At 44.5% G+C, this 26,593-nt stretch overlaps 1 protein-coding gene across 3 annotated transcripts; it reads right to left on the bottom strand.

The window, feature by feature from the left end:
- Window positions 1-290: 290 nt before the first annotated feature.
- Window positions 291-24,610, bottom strand: ISY1 (ISY1 spliceosome associated protein). 3 transcript variants are annotated; one of them, XM_045812279.2, is made up of 11 exons: window positions 24,399-24,581; window positions 22,297-22,319; window positions 21,634-21,685; window positions 20,792-20,857; window positions 19,743-19,785; window positions 16,307-16,419; window positions 10,608-10,725; window positions 6,231-6,353; window positions 5,096-5,217; window positions 1,433-1,519; window positions 800-1,046 (listed from the first exon to the last, which is right to left on the bottom strand). In XM_045812279.2, exons 1-11 carry the CDS (start codon window positions 24,399-24,401, stop codon window positions 939-941), a joined length of 858 nt encoding a protein of 285 aa, XP_045668235.1. In that variant the 5' UTR covers window positions 24,402-24,581; the 3' UTR covers window positions 800-938. The 3 variants fall into 3 exon arrangements, with proteins under 3 accessions (XP_045668236.1, XP_045668235.1, XP_087722860.1); XM_087866734.1 differs by lacking the exon at window positions 6,231-6,353 and having other exon boundaries at window positions 24,399-24,601; XM_045812280.2 differs by lacking the exons at window positions 6,231-6,353; window positions 10,608-10,725 and having other exon boundaries at window positions 291-1,046; window positions 24,399-24,610.
- Window positions 24,611-26,593: the final 1,983 nt, after the last annotated feature.

The following is a 26,593-nucleotide window of genomic DNA, read 5'->3' as shown; positions in this document are numbered from 1 at the left end:
CGGCTCCCCGCGCTGGAAAGAAGAGACCCCGCCCAAGGGGCAGGCATGGCCCCGACTGGTGTTTCCTGGGCATCCGTGGTGTGCTTTGACCCAGGCCACCCTGGGGTTGTGGTGAGGACGGCTCTGCCCGCCCCCCTCATCTCTGAGAAGGTGCCCGGGACGGTCCCATCCCTCCCACAGCTGGGCTGTGTGCTTCAGGCCTCTGTCCCCAGCGGTGACTCCGCACCTTGCACCCCGATGCGACCATCGCCGCAGGGCGGTTCCCAGGGAACAGGCTGCAGACATGGAAGTTGCCCTTTCATATAAAAATCTTTAATAAAAATAGCTCTCTTCAGAAGGAGTCATAAGACAGAAGTAACAAACTGAAATTCCTGCCACCTGGGCAGGAGGGAATGAGGCAGGCTGAGTCGACCACGGAGAACCGGGAGCAGTACCCGACCCAAAAGGAATGGCTCTGGCTGGCGGCTGACACGTGGGACTGCGGGCCCAGAGATGACAAACTTTCTCATTTTTCAAGAGGAGGTAGTAATATGTCTTTTTAGGAAAAACTGCATCTTTTTAATTGTAGTCATAAATTGACTCCCTCCCTCCCCAGCAAATGACAGTAGAAAGCCGAGTAAAACACAGGCAGCCCATGAGCAGTCTGTTTTACACACGCTAGATAAAAACAAGTGGGTTCCTACCATAGCAAAACATCGTACAAAAGTGACAGCTGAAGGGTTCAGCACGAAGACAGCCTGCCAGAGAGGCACAGGCAGCCCCTCCCTTCGGATCAGGAGGGGGGTAGAAAAGGTAGGGGACGTAGCAGGAGGACTCGCAGCCCTAGCTGGCCTGTCTGCAATCCCAGGACAGCAGCGTCTGGTGGGCTCACCAAAGGCCAGCAGGGGATGATGGTCTCCAGGCAGATATCCAGACCCTGAGCAGGTCTCAGCTTAGCCCTAATAGCCCAGAAGTCTTCTGGCCTCTTCGCTCTGGGCCTGCAGGGTCTCACTAGCATACTTCTGGAGGAGTTCCATCTTCTTCCTCCGCACGAGTGCCTCCTCGATCTGCGGATGGCAAGGAGAAAGGGCTCATGCTTTACTCCTCAGCAAGGCCCCCCACGCCCTGCCGAAACCCAGCCAGGACGGAGTTCCCGGCACAGAGGCCACTGAGGAGCCAACACCCAGACGCATCTCCCAGAGCCGCACTCTTCCCACTGGAAGCGTGGCAACAACTGTGTGTCGGTACCCCTAAAGCAGACGAGACACTGCCTCCTCGGGACTCCACACCCTATTGTGAGCATAGCCACAGCGGCCGCTGGTCGGAGTCAGAGCTGCCCTAAGGGACAGGAAGGAAAACCCACTCCCCCGCTCTGTGCAGTCTCCTTTAGAGCCGAGGCCCCTGGCGCTGGGACAGCCCCTCCGGCAAGGGCAGCTCCCAGCCCCTGTCCTACCTCTTGCTGGGACGGCACTGGGACGTGGGCAATGAACTTCTGCTGCCCGTCTTCACCTCCTTTCTCCTGGCTGCCTTCCTCGTCAGACTAGAAACAGAACCACCAGAAAGTCAGTGAGCAGGTGCCCGTTAAACACAGGTTGGTACCGCTACAAAAATGCACAACTATGCGGCTGCTTCAAAGGAAAAAACAAAAGGAATGAGGCAGCTCAGTTCTCAGAAAGACAAGAAGACACACCGTTAACTATTTAAAAAGCAACAAAGCACTGTGTAAATTATGCCACCTTTTGTCTGAGGAAAGAGAATAAGAATAGAAACTAGCAACAGCCGTGAGAACCAGGTGCACCTCTGCGCCTAGAGAACTAGAGAATCTTCCTTGATCTTTACGTACTTGTGGCTTTTGAACCTTGTACATGTTATCTATTTTGTTTAATTAAAATTTAAAAATGCACCACACATAGAAAAAAGATCAACTCAGAGTCTGCATGTGAGTCAAAAGAGATTACGCATCGCCTAAGGAAACACTGTGGCCTTACCCTGAGGAGAGAGGACCCCTGTGAGTGCCGCCTGCCCTGCCCCCGCTCTCTGCACACACGCCCGGAGGAGCTGGCGGAGACCCTTCGGTGGAAGGTCTCGGGTGCCGCTGGGAGGCGTGCAAACCGGGCCCAGCACTTTGGGAAATGGTTTAGCCATATCTACTGACGCCCAGCACGTGCCCTCCCCATGACCTGATAATTCCACTCCTCCGTGTACACTCAACAGAAACGGCTGCCTATGAACGAGAAAGGCCACAGCAGCCTGACTGGGCAGAGCCCCACACTGGACGCTAAACAGATACCCACGACCATTAGACAGCAGAGAGTATGCATGATTCCACCGAGAGACGTCAAGTTCAGAAACGGGTAAGAGCTTAAGTTAGGGTTCTTAGAGGTCAGGAGAGTAACACCCAGCGGGGCAGGAGCAAGCTTCTAAGGTGCTGGTCATGGTCATGTTCCGTTTCCTCACCTGGTATTTGCTACATGGGGTTGTTCGCCTTGTGAAAACGCACTGACCTGGCCACTTACCACCTGCGTCCTTCTCTCTATACGGAACACTACTCAGCAATAAAAAGTAACGAACTCTCGAATGCAACAACTCCGATGGATCTCAAGTGCACTGTGCTGAGTGTAGGGACCACCCCAAAGGTGACGTAAGGCACGATTTCATTTATGAAACATTCTCAAAATGACAGAACTACAGAGATAGAGAACAGATTGGAGTTTGCTAGGGGTGAGGGATGGGGGAAGGAGGAAGGTGGGACTGAAGGGAGCAGGGCATGGAGGGAACAGTCCTGTATCCTGACTGAAATGGTGGTTACAGGGGCGCCTCGGTGGCACAGTCAGTTAAGTGGCCGACTCTTGGTTTCAGCTCAAGTCATAACCTCAGGGTCGTGAGATGGAGCCCCGCGTCGGGCTCTGTGCTGAGCACAGAGTCTGCTTCACACTCTCTCTCCCTCTCCCTCTGCCCCTCCCCACCACATACCCTCTCTCTCTAATAAAGAAATCTTAAAAAAAAAAAAAAAAAGCAAAAGAAATGGTGGTTACACAAATCTACAGGTGATAAAGGACACCAAACTCCATATGCTCACTACGCCAACTCTGTTTCCTAGTGTGGATACCATACTAGAACTCTGGAAGGTGTAACCATTGGGGGAAACTGGGTGAAGGATACACAGGACCCTCTGTACCTTTCCTGTAAATTATTTCAAAATTAAAAAAAAACAAAAAACACGTGGGGCGCCTGGGTGGCTCAGTCAGTGAAACAGCTGCCTTCAGCTCAGGCCATCATCTCAGGGTCCTAGGATCGAGCCCCATATCGGGCTCCCTGCTCAGTGGGGAGTCTGCTTCTCCCTCTTCCTCTCCCTCTGCCTCATCCTCGCTCTCTCTCCCTCTCAAATAAATAAAAAAGTCTTCAAACAAACAAACAAAACCCACAACAACGTTTGGCTGTTTGCCTTTCCTCTCCGGATAAAGGCAAAGCATGCTCCCCACGAAGCTGGGGCGCTTGCTTGTCCAGCCTTGCCCCTCTCCCGCCTCCTCTCCTCTCCCCACCAGCAGCCCACACTGTGCTTCAGCCACAGTGGCCTGTCCTCTGTCCCTCACACTCCCACGGCGTCTCTCAGTACACACTGCTCCTCTGCCTGGAACACTCTTTCTCTCACTGCCTCTCACTTGGTTAACTTCTCCCAATCCTCCAGGCCTCAGCTGAATGGTCAGCTCCCCAGGAAAGGCTTCACGGGCTCTCCCCACACCATGTCACTATCTCAGAGCTGCTCTGACAGCCACTGTTTTCCACTGACTCTACCCACTGGATTGTCTCCCCACGGACTTCAAGGTACAAGCAGAGCTTGTGTACCCCTGTGCCCCTGGCATGGACCTGGCTCACAGGAGCCACTAATTAAGCAAACAGATGCTGAAAGAGCAAATGAAAATTTGCAGCTAAAGAAGACCTTCCCAGGTAGGGGCGCCTGGGTGGCTCAGTCGGTTAAGCATCCGACTCTCAATCTCGGCTCAGGTCTTCATCTCAGGATCTTGAGTTCAAGCCCCGTGCTGGGCTCCACTTAGGGCAAAAAAAAAAGGAAGAGAGAGGGAGGGAGGGAGGGAGGGAGGGAGGGAGGGAGGGAAAAAAGACAAGACAAGACCTTCCTAGGGCATGCTGCCAGCTTATTTCAAATGCTTCACTGTCCCCACTGCTCATCAGCCAGACCTGCACAGGAACCTCAGGTCGGCTATATCCTGCGTGATGCTGACCAAGTCACTAAACTTCTCTGAGCCTCCTTCTTTGCCACTGATATCACAGCAAGGTCCTCACACAGGACCTGACCTACCGCCCATGCACAAGAACTCCCCTCCCCTTCTCAGTCCAGCAAATCCACTTCATTCTTTCTCAGCATGTCCAAGGAATGAGGCCTGCATGGCAGGCGCCCAGGAGAGACTGGAGTAGGAAGCTCTCTCTGCCTGAGAGGCAAGATCACAGCTCCACCCGCAGCCGTGACCTTCTCAATCAGTCCCTCCTCTGCTCTGGGCTGGTTTCTATCTCTACCATGAAGGTGTGGGGGTGTTAAGACTGCAGAAGAGCTGCTTGCACTGCCGTTTAAAAAGAAATGATGAGACCTACTGCTGACACCTTGATTTCAGACTTCCAGCCTCTAGAACTCTGGGTAAAATCCATTTCTGGAGCCACCCCATCTGCAGTACTTTATAAAGTAGAAGCAGCTAACACAGTAGATCTATAACTGAACCTGAAATTGTGGTAATAACAAATAAGTGAACAGATAAGTAAAAAAACGATGGGGGGAGGGGCTATAACTCATATGGCCTCAAAGTGTTCAGAAGTCAGACAACCTCTATGAAGCAGGTAATTCTGGGTGTAAAGCACAGTTTACAAAGTGCTCTCACAGCCATTCCCTTCTGGAACCCTCCCTGGGATGCTGAGGGGTGATCCTCATATCCATCTTCCAGGTGAGGAAGAGAAGTTCTCAGCTGGAGACAGGGGCAGAGCTGGGCTTTGACCCGAACCCCTCACCAATGAGCTAAACCTTCCTACCTCTCCGCCGATTCTCCCAAGGCCCAGCCTTCGTGGCTCGGAGCAGTAGGCAGTGAGCACCAGCCCCCCCCCAAAGTACCTCCTCCTCGGTGACAGCATATATGTTGATCTCTTCCTCCTCTTCCTCCTCCTCCTCCTTTTCTCCTCTTGCCAGCCGGGCCTCTCTCTCTGCTTTCCACTTTTCAACCAATCCAGCCCTGACTGGAGACACAAGAGAGCAGCTGCTGCTTAGCGAGGCCTCTAAATCAGCTTTACAAGCCACACAGGGCGAGGCCCACATGTCCCCTCGGAAGAGGAGCGCCCTCCATTCTGCCCCGGCAGACAGGAGTGGGATATGAGAGGCAGTCTGGTCATACCACAGCTCCAGGTGGAAGTCACAACAAGGTGGCTTTCTAGGGGATGTCCCCAGCAACCTGAGTGGCTGCCTGACACGCCCACATGACAAAGGAGACACAGCAGTACCTGCTGCTGGAAAAGGGCTCAGACTCCTGACCTCCTTCACCCAGAACCCTAGCTCAACACACCACTGGGAGATCAGCACTAACTACTCCTCACAGGGCCGCCGTGAGGCTTCAGAACAGGGTCCGGGGCGTCTGGGTGGCTCAGTCGTTAAGCGCCTGCCTTCGGTTCAGGGCGTGATCCCAGAGTCCTGGGATCGAGCCCCACATCAGGCTCCTCCGCTGGGAGCCTGCTTCTTCCTCTCCCACTCCCCCTGCTATGTTCCCTCTCTCGCTGTCTCTCTCTGTCATATAAATAAATAAAATATTAAAAAAAAAAAAAAAAGAACAGGGTCCAAAAAATGCTTAGCACGGTGCTTGGCATGGAGGAAGCACTCAGAAAGAACCACCCATCTTGCTCTACGCTCATAATGTATTAGCTGTGTTTAAAGCAGATCGAAAAGCCACTTAAATGGGCACCATTTCCTGATTTCAAGAAAGGCCAGTGTGGGAAGGAATCCAGATGAATTCCAGCTGACGGGGAACAGGTCCAATGTGCTCGTGGGCTTCCCCAATCTGCTGCTTCAGGCCCAACACAGCCCCGGACTACATCATAGTTACGGACGGTTAGGTCATCAGCAGCCCATGTCTTCTCAAGAGCATCCGCAATAAAATAAACTCGCTTCTGGCATCAAGCACTATTTAAAAACCCATTTTCAAAGGACAGAACAGAAACCAGACGCCATCTATAATGAAATGAATTGCTCATAGACCTACATTTCTTTTCATAGTCCTGTTCCAAAGGCACGATGACACCATCATCTTCATCGAGGTAACCGTAGTATTCAAAATCAATCGCTTTCATGAGCTCGGCGCGTGTCTTTCTTGGAGGAGGAAGAGCTAAAGAAACAGCACCGACTTAGCTACATGTCCCACCAGTCACACCCCAGCCTGCATCCTGTACGGTGTTATGCAGCCAGGGAGCACGCTCGAGAAAACATCATTACATAGGCACTTCCTATTCTAGCCACAGAATTAGAGAAGTGGTACAACCCTTTCTTCAATCAGTTTTGAACCCTTTAACCCAATTAGTCTATTTAGAAGGAATGTATCCTAATTTAAAAAACCATAACAAAAGCAGGCAAAGCTGTATGGACAGAGATGTGCATTGTTTACAGAGTCGTGAAAACTCGGAATAACTCGGGCTGTAAACTACAGGGTGTACCCTACGACCCCTCTATAGCTATTTCACAAGGTGTTTCGGTAACGCAGGAAATGTCATGAGATTTAATTAAAAAAAAAAATGGAAAAACGTTAAGTATATAGATAAGACAAAACAAACTATAAACAAACCGAAAAGATAAATGAGAAAGTCTTAAAGAAAATATTTTCAGACTAAGGGTTACTACTCAGAATATTTAAGTAATTCTTGAAAATCAAAAGGGAGGGGAGCCTGCCTGGCTCAGTCGGTGGAGCGTTCAACTCTTGATCTCAGGGTCATGAGTTCGAGCCCCATGTTGGGTGTAGAGATTACTTAAAAATAAAAAATCTTAGAGGCACCTGAGTGGCTCAGTCGCTGAAGTGTCTGCCTTTGGCTCAGGTCATGATCTCAGGGTCCTGGGATCGAGACCCACATTGGGCTCCCTGCTCTACAGGGCTTCTCCCTCTCCCTTTGCCACTCCCCCTACTTGTGCTCACTCTCTCTCTCTCTAATAAATAAAATCTTTAAAAAAAAACTTTTTTTAATTAAAAAATAAAAAATCTTAAAAAAAAATCAAAAGGGAAATGACAACCCAACAGATACAGTGAAAGAGTGAAAGCATATGCAGAGGAAAAAACATACGAAGAAAAAATTCATATGTAAAAAATTTCAATTAGTAACTGAATTCAGTTATCAATTTCATTAGTAATCAGGAAAATAAAAAGTAAAAATAATATATTTTCAACCATCAGATCCACAAAAATTTTATATTTATGGAAAACTAGAAATAGCTAAAGGTCTACCAATGGATGAATGGTTACATAAAGTAGGGCTAATTCATATCATACGCTTTATTTTTTTTTTTTTTAAGATTTTATTTATTTATTTGACAGAGATAGAGACAACCAGCGAGAGAGGGAACACAAGCAGAGGGAATGGGAGAGGAAGAAGCAGGCTCCCAGCGGAGGAGCCTGATGTGGGGCTCGATCCTGGAACGCCGGGATCACGCCCTGAGCCGAAGGCAGACACTTAAAGACTGAGCCACCCAGGCGCCACTAATATCATACGCTTTAATCCTTCACATCCACTTACAGAGTTCTAAGCAGAACGCTGGGCAGATATCAACGCAGAGCACAACACAACAGGTATGGGCGAGCCACTGGGTCTTCACAGGCCTCCACCCATCACCCTCACGCGGCTGACAGCAAATCTGTTTGCCCCGGCACCACTTTTGGTCCCTGTCCTGTGACAATGCCAGCTGCACCCAGGACCAGATACAGGGCTAAAACCTGCCAGAACACTGCATCCCTCCCCATCCCAGGGACTGGTTTACGGATGGGACAATGAACCAGTCAAAGCCAACCTGATTCAATTCTAGGAGTTTTGCTTGAACTGCTTAGGGGGGAAAAATCTCTTCTGAGAGAGGACAAAATGTAAACTGATGATGGACCACTTGCCACCACAAGCAGAGAGCTAGATAGAGAACAAGCTCACAGGCCGGAAGTCAAAACTACAACATGGAGGAAATGTGATGGGCAATCAGCCATTCCTGAAGACAAACTACCCGTGGGCTTTTCAGTTATGTGAGACAGTAAATTCACTTTTCTGCCTAAACAGAACCGGGGCTGAGTCATCTGTCACTTATCCTGATGAAATTTAGCTGATGAAATGAGCATGTAAGTGCATAAAAAAGGCCTGGAAGGGAACGTACCAAACAAATTATGATGATTACCAGTTATCCAGGGGCACAGGGCTGGGGAGACCCAGGGGACAGCGCTACTTGAATTATACTCATTAAGACTGACTTAAGCACGTTCAGGGCGCCTGGGTGGCTCAGTCAGTTAACCGTCTGCCTTCGGGGTCCTGGGATGGAGTCCCCCATTGGGCTCCCTGCTCACTGGGGAGCCTGCTTCTCCCTCTGCCTGCCGCTCCTCTTACTTGTGCGTTCTCTCTCTCAAATAAATAAATGAACAATCTTTAGAGAAAAAAAAAAGACCTAAGCACTTTCTTATTAAAAAAAATCTACAACTGATTTTTTAGAAAAATGCAAATTTAAAAAAGTAATATGTACAGCTTAACCTCAATATAGGGGCCCCCCTCCGCATATGTATTTTTATACATATGTATTTTTTCTTCTTATGTTATCAGCTTTGATTTTTGGCATTTTGGAAGGCCAAGGTTTGGCTGAAGCTCCCCAGGGCCATGGAGGGTGAAGCCAGGCCAGGTGAGGGGACCAATCTGTTGGGTTGTCATCTACCTTTAAAAACTGGAAGGAGGGGCGCCTGGGTGGCACAGTGGTTAAGCGTCTGCCTTCGGCTCAGGGCGTGATCCCGACGTTATGGGATCGAGCCCCACATCAGGCTCCTCCGCTGTGAGCCTGCTTCTTCCTCTCCCACTCTCCCTGCTGTGTTCCCTCTCTCGCTGGCTGTCTCTATCTCTGTTAAATAAATAAATAAAATCTTTAAAAAAAAAAAAAAACTGGAAGGAAATATGCCCCAACATGTCAACAATTGTCATCTACAAGATGTGAAAATATGGACAGTTTTTTTTTCTGATTTTCTGTATTTTATAACTTCTCTGTAAAAAAATTATATTACTTTCATAATGAACAGCATGATATTTAAACTTTGAATTATTTATTTTTTTAAAGATTTTTTCCTTAAGATTTTATTTTTAAGTGATCTCTACACCCAACATGGGGCTCAAACTCACAACCCTGAGATCAAGAGTCGCACACTCCACCAACAGAGCCAGCCAAGCACCCCCTGAATTATTGTTATAGTTATTATTTTTAAAGATTTTTTTTAGAGGGGGAGGGGCAGAGGAAAAGAGGGAGAGAGAATCCCAAGCAGACTCTCCACTAAGCGCAGAGCCTGAGCCGAAATCAAGAGTCGGATGCTTAACCAACTGAACCACCCAGGTGCACCTCCCCCTGAATTATTTTTAAGTGTCGTTAATAACACATGCAAAACATTTGGGCATAATTAATTTAAAAATAAGCAGAGCTTAATATAGGTAGAATCAGGGGCGCCTGGGTGGCACAGCGGTTAAGCGTCTGCCTTCGGCTCAGGGTGTGATCCTGGCATTATGGGATCGAGCCCCACATCAGGCTCCTCCGCTATGAGCCTGCTTCTTCCTCTCCCACTCCCCCTGCTTGTGTTCCCTCTCTCGCTGGCTGTCTCTATCTCTGTAGAATAAATAATAAATAAAATCTTTAAAAATATATATATAGGTAGAATCATACTTTTAAACAAACAGAAAAACTGCCTGGAAGGAAACAGAGCAGAATGTCAACAGCAGTGAGAATACTGGTTATTCTTCTCTACTACTCATACTTTTTTCTATAAAGTGCTTAGACTACTTTCCTAAAGGGCAAAATTAAAATGCACAAACACTCCAGGCCAGTGGTTTCCAAGTGCATTTGGAAGGCCGAGGTTTGGCTGAAGCTCCCCAGGGCCACGGAAGGAGAAGGCAGGCCAGGTGAGGGGACCAGCAGTGTGAATCCACACACAGCCATTCCACTTTTCTCCATTTATACCTACTGGGGTTCGGTACTTGTTCGAGTACAAGATTGTACTTGTTCTTCAGGTAGATTTGTTCAACTAGTAAGTAACTGAAACACGACCCCATTTCAATGAACATCAGAGCATGCCCTGGTAATCTGAGGAAACTTCAAACAGGGAGACATCTGGGCTGAGAAACTGGCACGTGCAAAGGGTGAGAATTTGGTACCAGTCACTTCTGGATCCCTCTCCCAGCCGTGGCACACACAACTGTGTGCCCTGGGCCTATGACTTCAGCTCCTAGTACTTACAGTTTCTCATTTCAAATCTGGGAACAGTAATTCTGACACGACTGCCATGTAGCTGGAAGAGCACCTAGCCTACAGACACGTTGTGATAATCACCAGCAATGAGAGGCTAAAACCTGCACAAACATTAGCAGGTACTTACGTTCTTTTTCAAAAAGCTCTCTGACACCAGGCAAATCTTTAGCAGCTCCAAAGTATTTGTAACCTCGATTTCCTGGGACTTCTTTCCCTTCATGATCCAGCATTTTAGGGCCAACTTTCTTATTGGGAAGGAAAAAAACAGAAAATGGATCTGATCCTTTAACCCACTATTTCCATGTTTGCAAATACACTTTAAGATAATAACACTGAATGTGGGAAAATATTGATATACAGAGAAAAATACTTAGGTACGTTTTTTTCAGCCTAAATTAGTTAGGCTAAATACCGAACAGTATGAGGATGATTTAAGTAAATTATAGCATAATCAAAGATGGAATATATTGTATACCTTAAAAATGATGATTCTTATGAAACTTTTGGATTGCCTTAGGAAGACACGTATGATACGACCTAAGTGACAAAAGCTTAAAGAAACAACTGCAAACAACTTCAACGACAAGCAGTAAAAGACAAATTAAATACATCTCGAAGATGGAATTCTATCCAACAAAAATGATGATGTCAACAACCACGTGTAGTAGGTGACCCCGGACTAGGTCCTGTCCTAGAAGGGGGAACGCTAAAAAGGAGATTATTGGGAAAATCAGTGAAACAGCTGAGTAGGATGGATAAAATGACTGTATCAAAGTTAAATGTCCTACACTCGATAATTCTACCACGGTTATGTAACATTCTTACTCTTAGAAAATAGAGAGAGAGGAAAAATGAAAATACACACAGAGATATTAAGTATTAAAGGGTAAGGGAGCATGATGTACTTAAGCTTCAAATGGTTCAGAAAAAATAAATCTCAAGGTACACACAGAAAACGACAAAGTAAATACAGCAAAGTATCAAAAACTGGTAAATCTGTATGAACGGTATATAAGAATTCTCTGTACTAATTTTCCAATTTTCTCAAGAATGCTATTTAAAATAGTGATTATTGACATGAAAATATGCTCTTGATACACTAAGTGAACGAAGCACATAGAATAAAAAACAGTCTCTGTAAAAATGAACACATATATGGATAGAGAAAAAAGCTAGAAAGAGAAATAGAAAATGTCAATAGCAGTTATTTCTGTGGGCTAGAAAAATATATAACATATTCTATATCATGCATAGAACACAGGTTTTGAATATTTTATAATTTTTATATTTTTTATTTTATATTTCTCTCTCTTTTTTTTTTTTAAGATTTTATTTATTTATTTGACAGAGAGAGAGACAGCCAGCGAGAGGGGGAACACAAGCAGGGGGAGTGGGAGAGGGAGAAGCAGGCTCATAGTGGAGGAGCCCGATGTGGGGCTCGATCCCATAACGCCGGGATCACGCCCTGAGCCAAAGGCAGATGCTTAACCGCTGTGCCACCCAGGTGCCCCTCTCTCTTTTTTTTTTTTTTTGCACAGACATATGTAGTATCTACATAACCAATGTTACCATTTTGGAAAGAAGCACAAATGCTACGACCAAAGTTGTACAGACAGTAAGTGTGATCTCAATCATGGCATTCACAGAAAAACAATGGAAGGAATTATTCAAGCAGCTGCATCCAGGAAATGGCATTCTGACTAAATGTTCTTCTGCTTCTTTATACTTTTCTGACCTTAGTGATAATGTACTACTTTCTCTTTTCTATTGTAAAATATACGTAACAAAATTTACCGTCTTCACCATTTTTAGTGGACAGTTCAGTGACATTAAATATATTCATAATTATCATGTAACCTCACCACCATTCATCTCCAGAACTCTTCTCATCTTGTGAAACGAAGACTCTAAATGTATTACTTTTACACATAGAAAATGGGAATAAAATTGTTAAGCATTAACAGACTCTAGAAAGAGGGGCACCTGGCTGGCTCAGTTGGTACAGCAGGCAACTCTTGACCTCAGGTTGTAAGTTCAAGCCCCACGTTGGGTATAGAGATTACTCAAAAATAAAATCTTAAAAAACTGTAGAAAGAAATACACTAAAACATTAATGTTGAATTGCACCAAAAACTATAAAATACCTAGGAATCAATTTAATCAAGGAGGTGAAAGACCTATACTCTGAAACTATAAAATACTGATAAAAGGAAGTGCAGATGACAAATGAGAAGACATTCCACACTCATGTATGAGAAAAATTAATATTGTTAAAATGTCCATATTACCCAACACAATATACAGATTTAATGCAATCCCTATCAAAATACCAGCAGCATTTTTCAAAACACCAGCACAAATAATACCAACACCTGTACAGAACCACAAAAACCCTGAAGAGTCAAAGGAATCCTGAGAAAGAAAAATGAAGCTCAACTCCAGGTTTCAAGATATACTACAAAACTATAATAATCAAAACAGTATGGCAGTGGCACAAAAACCGATACATAGACCAATGGAACACAACAGAGAGCCCAGAAATAAACCCAGGATTATATGGGCAATTGCTGAACGACAAAGGAAGCAAGAACATCCAATGGAAAAAAGACAGTCTCTTCAAGAAATGGTGTTGGGAAAACTGGACAGTCACATGCAGAAGAATGAAACTGGACCACTTTCTTACACCATACACAAGAATAAACTCAAAACGGGTGAAGGACTTAAGTGTGAGACCTGAAACCATAAAAGTCCTAGAAGAGAGCACAGGCAGTAATGTCTCTGACATCAGCCATACCAACATTTTTCTTGATATGTCTCCTGAAGCAAGGGAAATAAAAGCAAAAATAAACTATTGGGCCTACATCAAAATAGAAAGCTTGTGCACAGCAAAGGAAACAGTGAACAAAACTAAAAGACAACCTACTGAATGGGAGATTATTTGTCAACGATATATCCAATAAGAGGTTAATATCCACAATATATAGGAATTGGGGCGCCTAGGTGACTCAGATGGTTAAGCATCTGCCTTCGGCTCAGGTCATGATCCCAGGGTCCTGGGATCGAGCCCCATGTTGGGCTCCCTGCTTGGAGGGGAGCCTGCTTCTCCCTCTCCCTCTGCTGTTCCCCCTGCTTGTGCTTGCTTTCTCTGTCAAATAAATAAATAAAATCTTAAAAAAAAAAAAAAAAAATATATATATATATATATATATATATATGAACTTACACAACTCAACACCCAAAAACAAATAATCCAATTAAAAAATGAGCAAAAGGGGCGCCTGGGTGGCACAGCGGTTAAGCGTCTGCCTTTGGCTCAGGGCGTGATCCCAGTGTTATGGGATCGAGCCCCACATCAGGCTCCTCCGCTATGAGCCTGCTTCTTCCTCTCCTACTCCCCTTGCTTGTGTTCCTTCTCAAGCTGGCTGTCTCCCTCTCTGTCAAATAAGTAAATAAAATCTTTAAAAAAAAAAAATGAGCAAAAGGGGCGCCTGGGTGGCTCAGTCGTTAAGCGTCTACCTTTGGCTCAGGTCATGATCCCAGGGTCCTGGGATCGAGCCCCACATCGGGCTCCCTGCTCAGTGGGAAGCCTCCTTCTCCCTCTCCCACTCCCCCTGTTGTGTTCCTTCTCTCACTGTGTGTCTCTGTCAAATTAAAAAAAAAAAAAGGCAAAAGACATGAACATTTTTCCAAAGAAGACACGAAGATGGCCAACAGACACACTGAAAAGATACTCAACATCACTCATCATCAGGGAAATGTAAATCAAAACCACAATGTGTGGTCTCACCTCACACCTGTCAGAATGGCTAATATCAAAAACACAAGAAACAACAAGTATTGGCAAAGATGTGGAGAAAAAGGAAGCCGCTTGCACTGCTGGTGGGAATGCAAACTGGTACAGCCACTGTGGAAAACAGTATGGAGGTTCCTTAAAAAATTAAAAATAGAACTACCCTATGATCCAGTTATCGCACTACTGGGTATTTACTCAAAGAAAACGAAAACACTGATTTGAAAAGATATATGCACTTCTATGTTTATTATAGCATTATTCATAGTAGCTAAGATATGGAAGCAACCCAGTGTCCACTGACTGATGAACTGATAGAGGAGACATGCCACACACACACACACACACACACACACACACACACAATGGAATATTACTCAGCCATAAAAATGAATGAAATGTCGCCATTTGTAACAACATAGATGGATCTTTACGGTATCATGCTAAGTAAAATAAGTCAGCCAGAGGGGGAAAAAAAAATACCACATGACCTTCCCCAAATGTGGAATTTAAGAAACAAATGAACAAAGAAAAAAAAAGACAAACAAAAAACCAGACTCTTAAATACAGAGAACACACTCACTGATGGTTACCAGAGAGGAGGTGGGAGGGAGAATGGGTGAAACAGGTGATGGGGATTAAGAGCACACTTACCATGATGAGCACTGAGTCATGTACAGAATTGTGGAGTCACTGTATTATACACCTGAAACTAATTATACTGGAATTTTTTTAAAGAAATATAGTCAATAATGTTGTAATAACTGTGTAATAACTGTGACAGACGGTTAACAATGCTCACTGCGTAATGTACACAACTGTTGAGTCACTATGTAGTACAGCTGAAATAAATGTAATATGTAATATGTAAAATGTAATATTGTGGGTCAAATATATTTCAATATAGTTCAATATATTTCACTGAAAATTTTAAGAAAATGAATGCTGACTTTGGGTGGTGGCAGTTAAGACTATCTTACATGTTAATTTTTTTTCTGCTTCTGAGGTCACTTTTCCAGGAGGGTTAAGAAACTTGTGCATTACTTTAAAGCGGTCTGATAGGACATAAAATCCCCATCACCCAACTGCTCAAGAGAGTGAGAGAGAAAGGTCCTCACGCAGTACAGAGAAAAAAACAGGGCTCAAGAAACATGAATGCCTCTCCTTCGTTTTACACCAGGTACTAAAGTGATAATTATGTGTCAAACTTTCATAAAAGTGAAAATACCAGCAGGTTAGAAAAACTTCACACACTTCCTACATAACATATTACAGCTCACTGATGAGGTCAAATGACCTGAGGTAGATCTCTTCACAAATAAACGGGGTGGGCTCTGGGGTAATATTTTTTAAAGTCGAGACTCATGAGTGAGTCATGAAATCAATTAAGTGTGGGTCACAATCATCAATTTTTTAAAATCAAAATGTAACAACAGAAAATATCAACATGCATCACCATGTATTTTTTCAGTACATTTCTGTGTGTACTGGGTTGTGATAGACAGTTTGCATGCGTGTGTTTTACAATGAGGCCCCCTCAGGTAAAGAACCCAACAATGGCTGCCCTGACCCCCAAGGAGCTCAGGGATGATGCAAAAGGACGATGGTCGTTTTTCTTTTGTTTTTTTTTTAAAGATTTTTATTCTTTTAACTAATCTCTACACCCAACATGGGGCTCAAACTCACAACCCCAAGAGCAAGAGTCGCATGCACCACTGACTGAGCCAGCCAGGCACCCCAAGACCATGGTCATTTTAAACAAGAGGCCCAGACAGATTAAGCGGCTTACTCAAGACCATCTGAGCAGTAAACTCAGGTGCCCTGTCTGCTCTGAGGGCTGTGCTGCGGGGTCTTTCAGAATTATCCTACCCATGTTTCCTGTCCGCATGCAACGGGCACTTTCCAAACCTTTATTCCTCAAGTGCCTACTCTGTGGCAGGCCTGGGCTGGGAGCAGCAAGGGATGCGGAGCTACCCTGCTGCCAGAAAAGCTCACTAGCTTACCCCCAAGATCCTCTGAGACCGCTGCTTACTTACTCCATAATCAGGACCGCCCAGCTCCTTTATCCGGACTTCCCAGTGTCCTTTCTCTCTTAGCAGTTTGTTAATTTCATCATTCAGGTCACGAATTCGGAATTCACCTAAACCAGCTAAAAAAACAAACACATTAATATCGTTTCTTCAAAATAACACTCAATGTTATACCCTCAAAAATGAATGTCAACACTTACAAAGGTACCCAGCACAAAAATACTCATTTAAATATATAAAAAAAACCATCAACACCCAAATAAAGGAAAAGCAAGGATTAGGGTTCCCACCAGCACGGGGGGGGGGGGGTGTCCTTGGAAAAACAACTTCCTCCTCATTAGCAACTGAAGAAATATAAACTGAAGCAATCCTGCAGTTCCACTTAGCCAACTATTAAAATATCTTAGTGGTGGGGGCACGTAGCATCCAATGCCAACAATGTGCAGTGAGGCTGCCATAAGCACCAGGGCCTGGGAGCATTGGTTTCACCCTTCCAGGAAAGCAATGTGTTGTCATATGGGGACATCTTTTGGCAAAGACTATACCCTGAGAATTAAGCCTAAGGGACTTATTTGAAGGAATATGCACAAGGGACTTTGCTAAGGTGTTGTCCATGGCGGCCAAGAGCTGGGAGCAGCTGGGGCAGCCCACCAGAGGAAGGAAATAGCTAATGAACCCCGATATGTTGAAATGAAATATCATACGGCTATTGCAAGGGAGTATCCCTCCCCTTCTCCACTGAATGGCTTTTGTACCATTGTCAAAAGTCAATTGGCCACATGTGCGGCCCTATTTCTGCCCTTCTTACTCTGTTCCAATCGTCTGTCTTTCACCAATACCACATTATCTGGAATACAGCAGCTTTATATTAAATCTTCAAATCAGGTATGAATACTCCAATCTTGTTCTTTTTCAAAACTGTTTTGGCTATTCTAGTTCCTTTGCCTTTCTATTTAAAATGTAGAAAAAAATCTGGTAACCTATACAAAAAAAAAAAAAAAATCCTGTTGGGATTTTGAGTATTTGAAGAGACAGAACAGACATCATTACTATGCTGAGTCTCCCCATCCATGAATGCTGTGTATCTCTCCATGTACTGGGGTCATCTCTGATGTCCTTTATCAGTGTTTTGTAGTTTTAAGCACACAGGTTGCAGGGCCACCTGGGTGGCTCAGTTGGTTTTAGCCTCTGCCTTCAGTTAGGTCCTGATCTCAGGGGACTGAGCCTCACATCGGGCTCCCTGCTCAGCATGGGAGCCTGTTTCTCCCTCTCCCATTCCCCCAGCTCGAGTGTTCTCTCTCGCTCACTCTCATTAATAAAATCTTTAAAAAAAAGAAAAAAAAAGGGCCCCTGGGTGGCTCAGTTGGTTTAGCTTCTGCCTAAGGCTCAGGTCATGATCCTGGGGTCCTGGGACTGAGCCCCAAATTGGGCTCCCTCGTCAGTGGGGAGCCTGCTTCTCCCTCTCCTTCCAACTTGTGCTCTCTCTCGCCATCTCTGTCTCCCTCTCTCAAAAAAATAAAATCTTTAAAAGAAAAAGCACACAGATTGCACATATGTTTGGTTAGATCTATACCTAAGTATCTCTTGTGTTTTGGTGCTTTTGTAAATAGCACTTTTAAAAATGTTCTAATACCAATTTTTCAGTGCTACTTTATAAAAATAGAATTGATTTTTGTGTATTGACCTTCTATTCTGTGACCTTGCTAGACTCACTTATTCATTTTAGAAATCGTTCTATAGGGGCGCCTGGGTGGCGTAGCCGTTAAGTGTCTGCCTTCGGCTCAGGGCGTGATTCCAGCATTCTGGGATCGAGCCCCACATCAGGCTTCTCCGCTGGGAGCCTGCTTCTTCCTCTCCCATTCCCCCTGTTTGTGTTCCCTCTCTCGCTGGCTGTCTCTGTCAAATAAATAAATAAAATCTTTAAAAAAAAGAAAGAAAGGGGCGCCTGGGTGGCACAGCGGTTAAGCGTCTGCCTTCGGCTCAGGGCGTGATCCCGGCGTTGTGGGATCGGGCCCCACATCAGGCTCCTCCGCTATGAGCCTGCTTCTTCTTCTCCCACTCCCCCTGCTTGTGTTCCCCCTCTCGCTGGCTGCCTCTATCTCTGTTAAATAAATAAATAAAATCTTTAAAAAAAAAAAAAAAAGAAAGAAAGAAAAGAAATCATTCTATAGATTTCTTGGGATCTTCTACATGGAAAATTACGTGATCTGAGAACACAGAATTATAGTTCTTCCCTTCCAATCTGTGTGCCTTTTATTTCCTTTTCTTGCTTTACTGCACTGTAACGAGGAATTCCAGTATGACCTTGAATAGAAGTGGTGATAATAGATATCTGCCTTGTTCCTGCCCCCAGGAGGAAAGCATGCAGTCTTTCACCATTAATTATGATGCTGGCTAGGTTTTTTGGTAGAAGTGTATCAGGGTAAAAAAAAAAAAATTCCCTCTTATTCCCAGTTAGTGGAGTTTTTAGCATGAGTGAGTGTTAAATTTTGCCAAATACTTTTTCTGTACCTACTGAGATGATCATGTGGCTTCTCTACTTTAGAATGGGGATAAGTGAATTGTATTAATTTTTGAATGCTGATTCAGCCACACATTCCCAGGATAACTCCCACTTGGTTGTGATTTATTATCCTTTTTATAAATTGCTGGATTTGGTTTGCTAATATTCTGCTGAAGATTTTTATGTCTATATGCATGAGGAATATCGGTTGGCAGTTTTCTTCTATCCATGTAATTCTTTTTTTGCCTTTAGTATCATGGTAATGGTAATACTAAAATCTGTAAAATGAATGAGGGAAGTGTTCCTTCCCCTTCAATTTTCTGGAAGAAACTATGTTGAACTGGTATTATTACTTCCTTAAATGTTTGGTAGAACTGACCACGGAAGCCATCTGGGCCTGGAATTTTCTTTGCTGAAAGGCTTTAACGATGAATTCAATTTCTTTAATAGGTATAGGGGTGCCTGGGTGACTCAGTCGGTACAGCACGCAACTCTTCATCTTGGGGTCATGAGCTCAAGCCTCACACTGGGCACAGAGTTTACTTAAAAAGAAAAAAATTTTTTTTTATTTTTTAATAGATAGAGAGCTGCTACTCAGGTTTCAATTTCCCTTTGAGCTGTGTTTCTAAACAGTGGCACTAACATTTTGGGTCAAAAATTCTTCATAGGAAGCAATGGAGGATGCTTAGCAGCACCCCTGGCTTTATCCACTAGATGCCAGTAGCACCCCAAGCTGTAAAAATCAAAATGTCTCCAGAGACTGACAAATGTCCCCTGGAGTGTTTTATAAATGTCAAATTAATACTATTGTTCAGTTCTTCTATGTCCTTACTGATTTTCTATCTGCTCGTTCTACTGATTACTGAGAGACAAGTGTTGAAATCCCCAAGTCTAATTGTGGATTTGAGAATCAACATTTTAAAAGATAGGTTAGCTTACCATTCTGAATTTGAGCCACTTTTTTAGAGATCTCTCCAATGATCTGTGAAAAAAAATAAAAGGTAATCAATTCTCATGACTTGAGTATGTCTGAAAGCACAGAAAAAATATAACTCAAAATTAGTAATTAAAAATACTTAGAATTCTGGTAATGAATCATTTAGATAATAAACAATCAGAACGCAAATCAAAACCACAATGAAATATCACCTTACACCTGTCAGAATGGCTAGAATCAAAAAGACAAGAAACAACAAGTGGTGGCGAGGATGTGGAGAAAAGAGAACCCTCACGCACTGTTATGGGAACACAGACTGGTGTGGCCACCATGGAAAACAGTATAGAGGTTCCTAAAAAAATTAAAAATAGAACTACTACATGATCCAATATTTCCACTACTGAGTAGCTACCCAAAGAAAATGAAAACACTAATTTGAAAAAATATACGTTAACTGCAGTATTATGTACGATCCCTAATACCTAAGGAAGCAGCCCAACTGTCCGGGGACAGATGAACGGATAACGAAGATGTGGTGTACATATACAATGGAATATTACGTGGCATAAAAAGAATGAGATCTTGCCATTTGCAACAACATGGATGGACACAGAGCGTGCTATGCTAAGTGAAATAAGTCAGACAGAGAAAGACAAATACCACATGATTTCACGTATACGTAGAATCTAAAAAACAAAACAAATGAATAAACAAACAAAAACGTAGAAACAGACCCATAAATACAGAGAACCAATTCATGACTGCCAGAGGGCAGAGGGTGGGAGATGAGCAAAATGGGTGACGGGGAGTGGGAGGTACAGGCTTCCAGTAACAGAATGAAAAGTCACGGGGGAAAAAGGTAGGGCATAAGGAATATAGTCAATGGTATTGTAATAGGGTTTATGGTAACAGATAGGAGCTGTGCTTGTGGTGTCCCCACGCTGTACACTTGAACTAATGTAACATTCTGTGTCAACTAGACGTCAATTCAAAAAGAAAAAATCAGAGACTTGTTACTTCTACTATACGACCAGATTCACCCAGAACATACTTGTCGTCTCCACTTCTCAGCTTTGGGCAGCTCAGTACATTCTGAGGCAAGAAAGGGTCTCCGTTCCTAAGAAGAAGCAAAATACACATGTTGCCACTGTCCTAGTTCCAAGCTTTACGAGCATCCGCAACTGGTTCAGCCCTGAAGACTAACTGTCTAATGGTCTAAACAGATTTGAAGCTTCAGTTCCAGATGATCTTCACCAAGCCTTACACTTCACTCTGCAGTCTCTACTTAGGAAACAAGCATACATGCAAAAACATACGTAGGCTGCACTGTATCTAGTACAGTGAACCACTGGAAACAACTTAAAATTCCAGTAACAGAGAGCTGGCTAATAAGCTAGGTTATATCCATTTCATGGCATATCCATTATCACCTTAAGAAACAATGGCTACCCGTGTTTAAAACAAACATACATGCATGTGTATACACATGTATGTGTGTGTGAGCACGTATGTGTATAATTTTTTTAAAAAACAAAACAAAAATATTGGAAGAATGGTACATGTTATCCCTGGCCTGGCTGAGCCTCCATGAATTGAGATCATTTGCTGGTTGCAGCTTAGAGCTGCTCTCCACAGCACTTCCTATTATTCAACATTAGAGCTGGGATAATATGGGGAGCCAATTATCATAACCGGCGGCGGAAGGACAAGCAGCTAGATGGTCACACTGCCCCAGCTACAGAGAGGTACACCTAGAATTCAAGTGGACAGATTCATAAGAATGTCAGGAAGTACAAACAAGAAACAGGAAGTCTAGTCTGCTTAGGAGTGAGTTTCACCACATTTGTTCTTGATACTTCACAATTCACGAGGAAGATTTACACCAAAACCAACCTTCACTTTTCCCTCTTCCAGTTGAGCTTGGCGAAATCTTGCTAAGGCCGTCCTACCAGGAAGAGAGAAGACTCCGTTAGATACTGCTCACAGATTTGTCACCCAGGTTCCTAGATGGGTAGATCTATTCATGACCATCATGTAAGGTGGTCATTAACATGACTCATATATATATATTTTTATATATTTTTTCATAATTATTATTCATTTAAAAAAAGAGAGCACACACAAGCATGTGTGAGAGATTAAGACACCACAGAGAAGTTATGGGTTTCCATGTTCCAACAGTGGGACTTAAAAAAGCCATTGGTGTTCCTGAACATCCAAGTATCTATTTTACTTACGCTGCACGTAAAGACTGTGGGAAACCCTACTCATCAGACCACTGTGGTGAGCAACACATCCAGATGTTAACCGACTAAAACCATGGAGTGCCCAGTTGTCACTCTCACAGCCCCTGCACCATCTCCAAGTGAACTAATGTTTATCCAGTATAAGTTCTGGGATCTGTCAGAAAACACTAATGGGGATAACAAACAGCAAATATGTGAATACTATTTTAATACATGTAGAGAAAGAAACATACCAAAAAGACCAAACACAAAAAGAGGTCAGTGGGAATAATTAAATCACATAAAATTTACAGACAAAATTGATACTTACATGGCCTTTTCTGCATTCCGGGCCTAAGACAGAAGGGAAGAAAAATGCCATGTTTAAAATACCCTTTTTTCCATGTAGTTGTTAGAGAAAAGTATCACAAGGACAGTCACAAGCATAACGTTTGACCTAGAACATGCACACTGTAAAAAAAAAAAAAAAAAAAAAAAAGATGTCCAAATCCTGTGACTTTACTTACGCTGCTCCCTCCACCTAAACTCTTTACTTCTCCACTGTCCCCACACCCTTGGATCTGGCTAACTCCTATCCAACCTTCAAAATGTATCACCTGTGTCATCGCCATCCTAGAAAGTTCTTCTCTGGCCCCCTCCTCCCAACTGGGCTGCTACATTTTGTCTAGATTTGTAACGACCGTGGTCCTCTCCACCCAGCATCCCAATTGTCTGTTTACTGCCAACAGAATTTCGGGAAGAAAAGACAGGTTTTTCCAAACTGAATTTTATGTAAGTGTTGTCACACTAGTGTCAAGACAATTGTCCCTGAAACACGGTGTCAAGCACAGAACATGTTTTTTGGGTTGTAGTATAAATAGAAAAAGTACTTGCTAAGTCAGGGACTTACTTATTTTACTCTCAGCTCTTCCACTTACCATCCCTGAGAAGTAGTCTCTCAGTTTCCCTGTCTTTACAATAGGGATAATACCTCTTATCTCATAGAGATGTCATGATGACTTAACAAGAAAACGACATGAAAACATTAGGTATGCAGTTTACAGATACTCGGCAAAAGTGAGCTCAATTTAAGTCTCCTTTCTGGCCCTCCCTTTCAATGAACACAGAAAAAACTTGGCGAAAGTTTGGTGGATACATGAACACATTAACTACTAAGGAATAAAAGAGAGCAGCTTTCCCAGGGGAGGCCATCATCTTGAAGGCTGTGGCACTGTCCTACCTATTTCATTAAATCCTACGGATTCTGAATATTTCATTTAATGTTTCTCAGTGCTTACTCCATGCTTAAAACACCATGGTAGGTGGTAGCAATTTAGCCATGGGTCTTCTTTTTGAGGGGACTTTTTGGAACTCCCCCCCAAACAATGAATCAGTGTGATAAGGGAATGCACCCTGGGTAATGTAAGCCCACAAATAGGAATGCGTGATGGTGAAAGTGTTATAAAATAACAAAAAACTCCCGTACCCAGAAATATCCAGGCCCAAGGATCCTCTCTCCTGCTAGGGAATGGAAAGACGGATTCCCTATGCTTGTCAGAGTTCAGAAACGAAGAGCTTCGAGGCTGAGCAGGGCAGTATAAAGCAGTAATTTGGGGCATATTCTCCCACAGAAAGGGCTGCTTCTAGCCCACTGGTTTCTCTCCTTCTTTGGATCTTGGGCTCGGTAATCTACAAGAGCTTGCAATACATCTACGACCTTATTCCTGCGTCGTGTGCTCCTTATGGGGCCTTAACTTAATGAAAATATTATGGTTACCAAAATATATGAGCAACTTCTCTGTACCAGCGCTATGTGCATTCTCATATTTCCATGTCGTGAGCGCTACTTGAACGAATGGAGAAGCCAACAAACCACTCCAGACCACGGAGATCACACCCTCATGCAATAACATTATGCCATCCACTCAATCGTTACTGAACACCTACAACGTGCCAGACACCGTATTAGCCATTAAAGCAATGGTGACAAGACCCTGCCCTCGTGAAGTTTGTATCTCGTGGGGGAGACCGAGAACACATAAATCAAAAAACCCAGAAACATATTGTCACAACCGCTGTTCATCTCCCGTATGGGTCTTGGGAACATACAAGTGGGCCCACGCCAGGCACCGCGACTTGGAGCGGGTCCTTGCGCCTCTCCGTGCCTTCCTGTTCCCCAGAGATAACTTAAAGCGCTTGGTCGGCATGAAAACACTGCCGGAGAAGGTAACTCCGCTCCCGAGGTTCCCGTTTCCTCCCCCAACTTCTGACAGCTGAAGCAAGGAGGAAGAGAACCCGAGTTACAGGTAGCCCAGGCGCCTGAAGCCTGCAGTGATGCCGGCTGCGCTCCTCCACCACGAGCGCCCCGAATGCGGCCGGGAGCCTTCACAGCCCTCCCGCTCGCCCCCTCCAACACGCACCCATCCAACTCACCATGGCTGAGTGAGGGCGCCGCCCTGGGGGCGCGCGGCCCCAGCCCCTGGAGCTTCACTGCCTCAGACGAGGCCGACCCTGGCGGGAACTAAAACACTCCACCTGACCGCACCACCGATTTTTCTGCCGGAAGGACAAATGGAAAGGACCGGAAGTGGGGGCCGGAAGTAAAAATGAGACTTGAAAAAGGGGAGGAGGAAACGCAAGCGTGCTCCAGTAAGGCTAGCCTTCCCAAGGCGGATGGACGTTGCACCAATACGCGCGTACGAAGAATGGGGGCGTTGGCAAACTTGCGCTTGCGTAGTGAGACTGACATGTTTGGCCTCAGCCCCTGGTTTTGCTCTCGCGATAACAAGTGCGAATTTTCTCGTGTTAGCTATTGGTACTGCGGAAGTGGGTGACGTCGGCTGCAGTTAAGTGTTAACTATTTGGGGGTCATGGTTGATCCTGTCGGTCGCATCCCTCAGTCCCCCTTTTGGAAGTCGCTCGTCCTCATGCCTCTGAACGAACGAAGTCCTCCCAGCGGACTGGGGCAGCTGAACCCAGCTCGCGTAAAATAGGCTAGGCAGCTCCGGAAGTGGAAGGCGCAGACTCCAGCTCGCGGGCGCTGAAACGCCCCCTTGGGCAGATCAGAGCGAGCGCTCTCCAGGAGTTTCAGCTGGCCGGGCTTCGCAAATTCCTTCGCGTTTCCTTGTCATCTACGTGGGGCCTTACTTTTTCCGAGCTCTTCTGGAATCGCGGGGCTCATTAGAGCTGGACCAGTGCTGGAAGTCACCCTCTTTTAAAACAAGAAATGTTACATCGGAAACCGGGGATGTACTGTATGGTGACTAACATAATATAATAAAAAATCATTAAAAAAAAAACAAAACAAAACAAAAAACAAAAAAAATAAAAAATAAAACAAGAAATGTAAAGCCCAGGGAAGAAAAAGCTACTTACTCGGAGGAAGAGGAGGTTGGTCAGAGAGGTGGTATGTGTATCACTACCCAGAGAGATGTGGTCAATCTGTGTGATGAGCATACTGCTGGGATCATAACGTCCTTAGACAAGGACCCAGGAACATGGGAGAGGCCACTTGATACGTGGGTATAGTTCTGGTGGCTACTCCCTTACGGCGTCCAGAGCTGTGGTGTGGAATTCAGATGAAGGACTGTAGCAAATTAAGCCAGTAACAGCAGCTCTCCCTTTTCAAGCATGGTGCTTGAGCCGTGGTGTCTTCCTCTACCAGAAGACCTAACCAGTGGTGGGTACTTCAGCCCCAGCCCGGAGGCACAAGCCAATGGGGGAACGCAGCTGACGTGGTTCAGGATCAGACAGGACAGACAAGTACTTAGAAGAATAAACACCAGGATCTCATGCCTGAACCATGATAAAGACAAGTTGTCTCCTTAAAAGTTTTAGGTGGGCATATGGCCACCCAGCTAGACTCCATCTTCCCACGTTTCTGGAAGCTAGTTGTGGGTTTGTGATTATATGGTAGCCAGTGGGGATTGAATGGAAGGAATGTGTGCCACTTAGGCAGTGCAATGAAAAGTATGGGCATGCCTTTCCCCTTGCCCGCTGAGAGGTGACTATGGCAACAGCCACCTTGAACTCAGAAATGGAAGAATTGTGAGGATGCCAGAGTCACCTCCCAGCTCTGGAACATCTAGTTCTGTAAAATGAGAGAGAAATAAACATAGTCTTGTTTAAGCTGCTGCAGTTGGGGGTCTTTTATTACCTTTATTAACCTTTACCATAAATAACACATGACCAAACTTGTTGGTCCCAAACAAGCAAGGTCATTCCTCACTCAAAGGAGTTTTTCTGAGACAGAAGTTTCTCAAACTTCTGTATCTTTATCCATTAAATTCCTGACTGTAGGATGCAGAGGTCATATAAAACAGGATTCACAAGGCATTACCTATATTCATTGTCCTTCCAGCATTCGTTCTCCCTGCCCACTTACCTGAATTCCATTTGGCCCACTGCTGTCCTGTTATATAGACCGATAAACTCTCTATAGTGTTGAAAGCAGTAAGAGTCAGAGTTACCAGTACTTAAAACTAAGAGCATCCTGTTTATACCATTCATCCGGCCAGTCTGCTAATGTCCCTTTCTCTGTGCACACTGATTCTGTCTTTGCCCACTGTTCCTTCTTCCTGCAGCACCATTCCTCCCTTCTGCTACCCGACTAATCCCTCTTTTTATGC

The sequence above is a fragment of the Ursus americanus genome, chromosome 14 (assembly GCF_024610735.1).
Source record: "Ursus americanus isolate L20-20 chromosome 14, mUrsAme1.1.p, whole genome shotgun sequence".
NCBI lineage: Eukaryota > Metazoa > Chordata > Mammalia > Carnivora > Ursidae > Ursus > Ursus americanus.
Note: the sequence above shows the minus strand (reverse complement) of the source record. Positions and strands in the feature narration are given on the sequence as shown.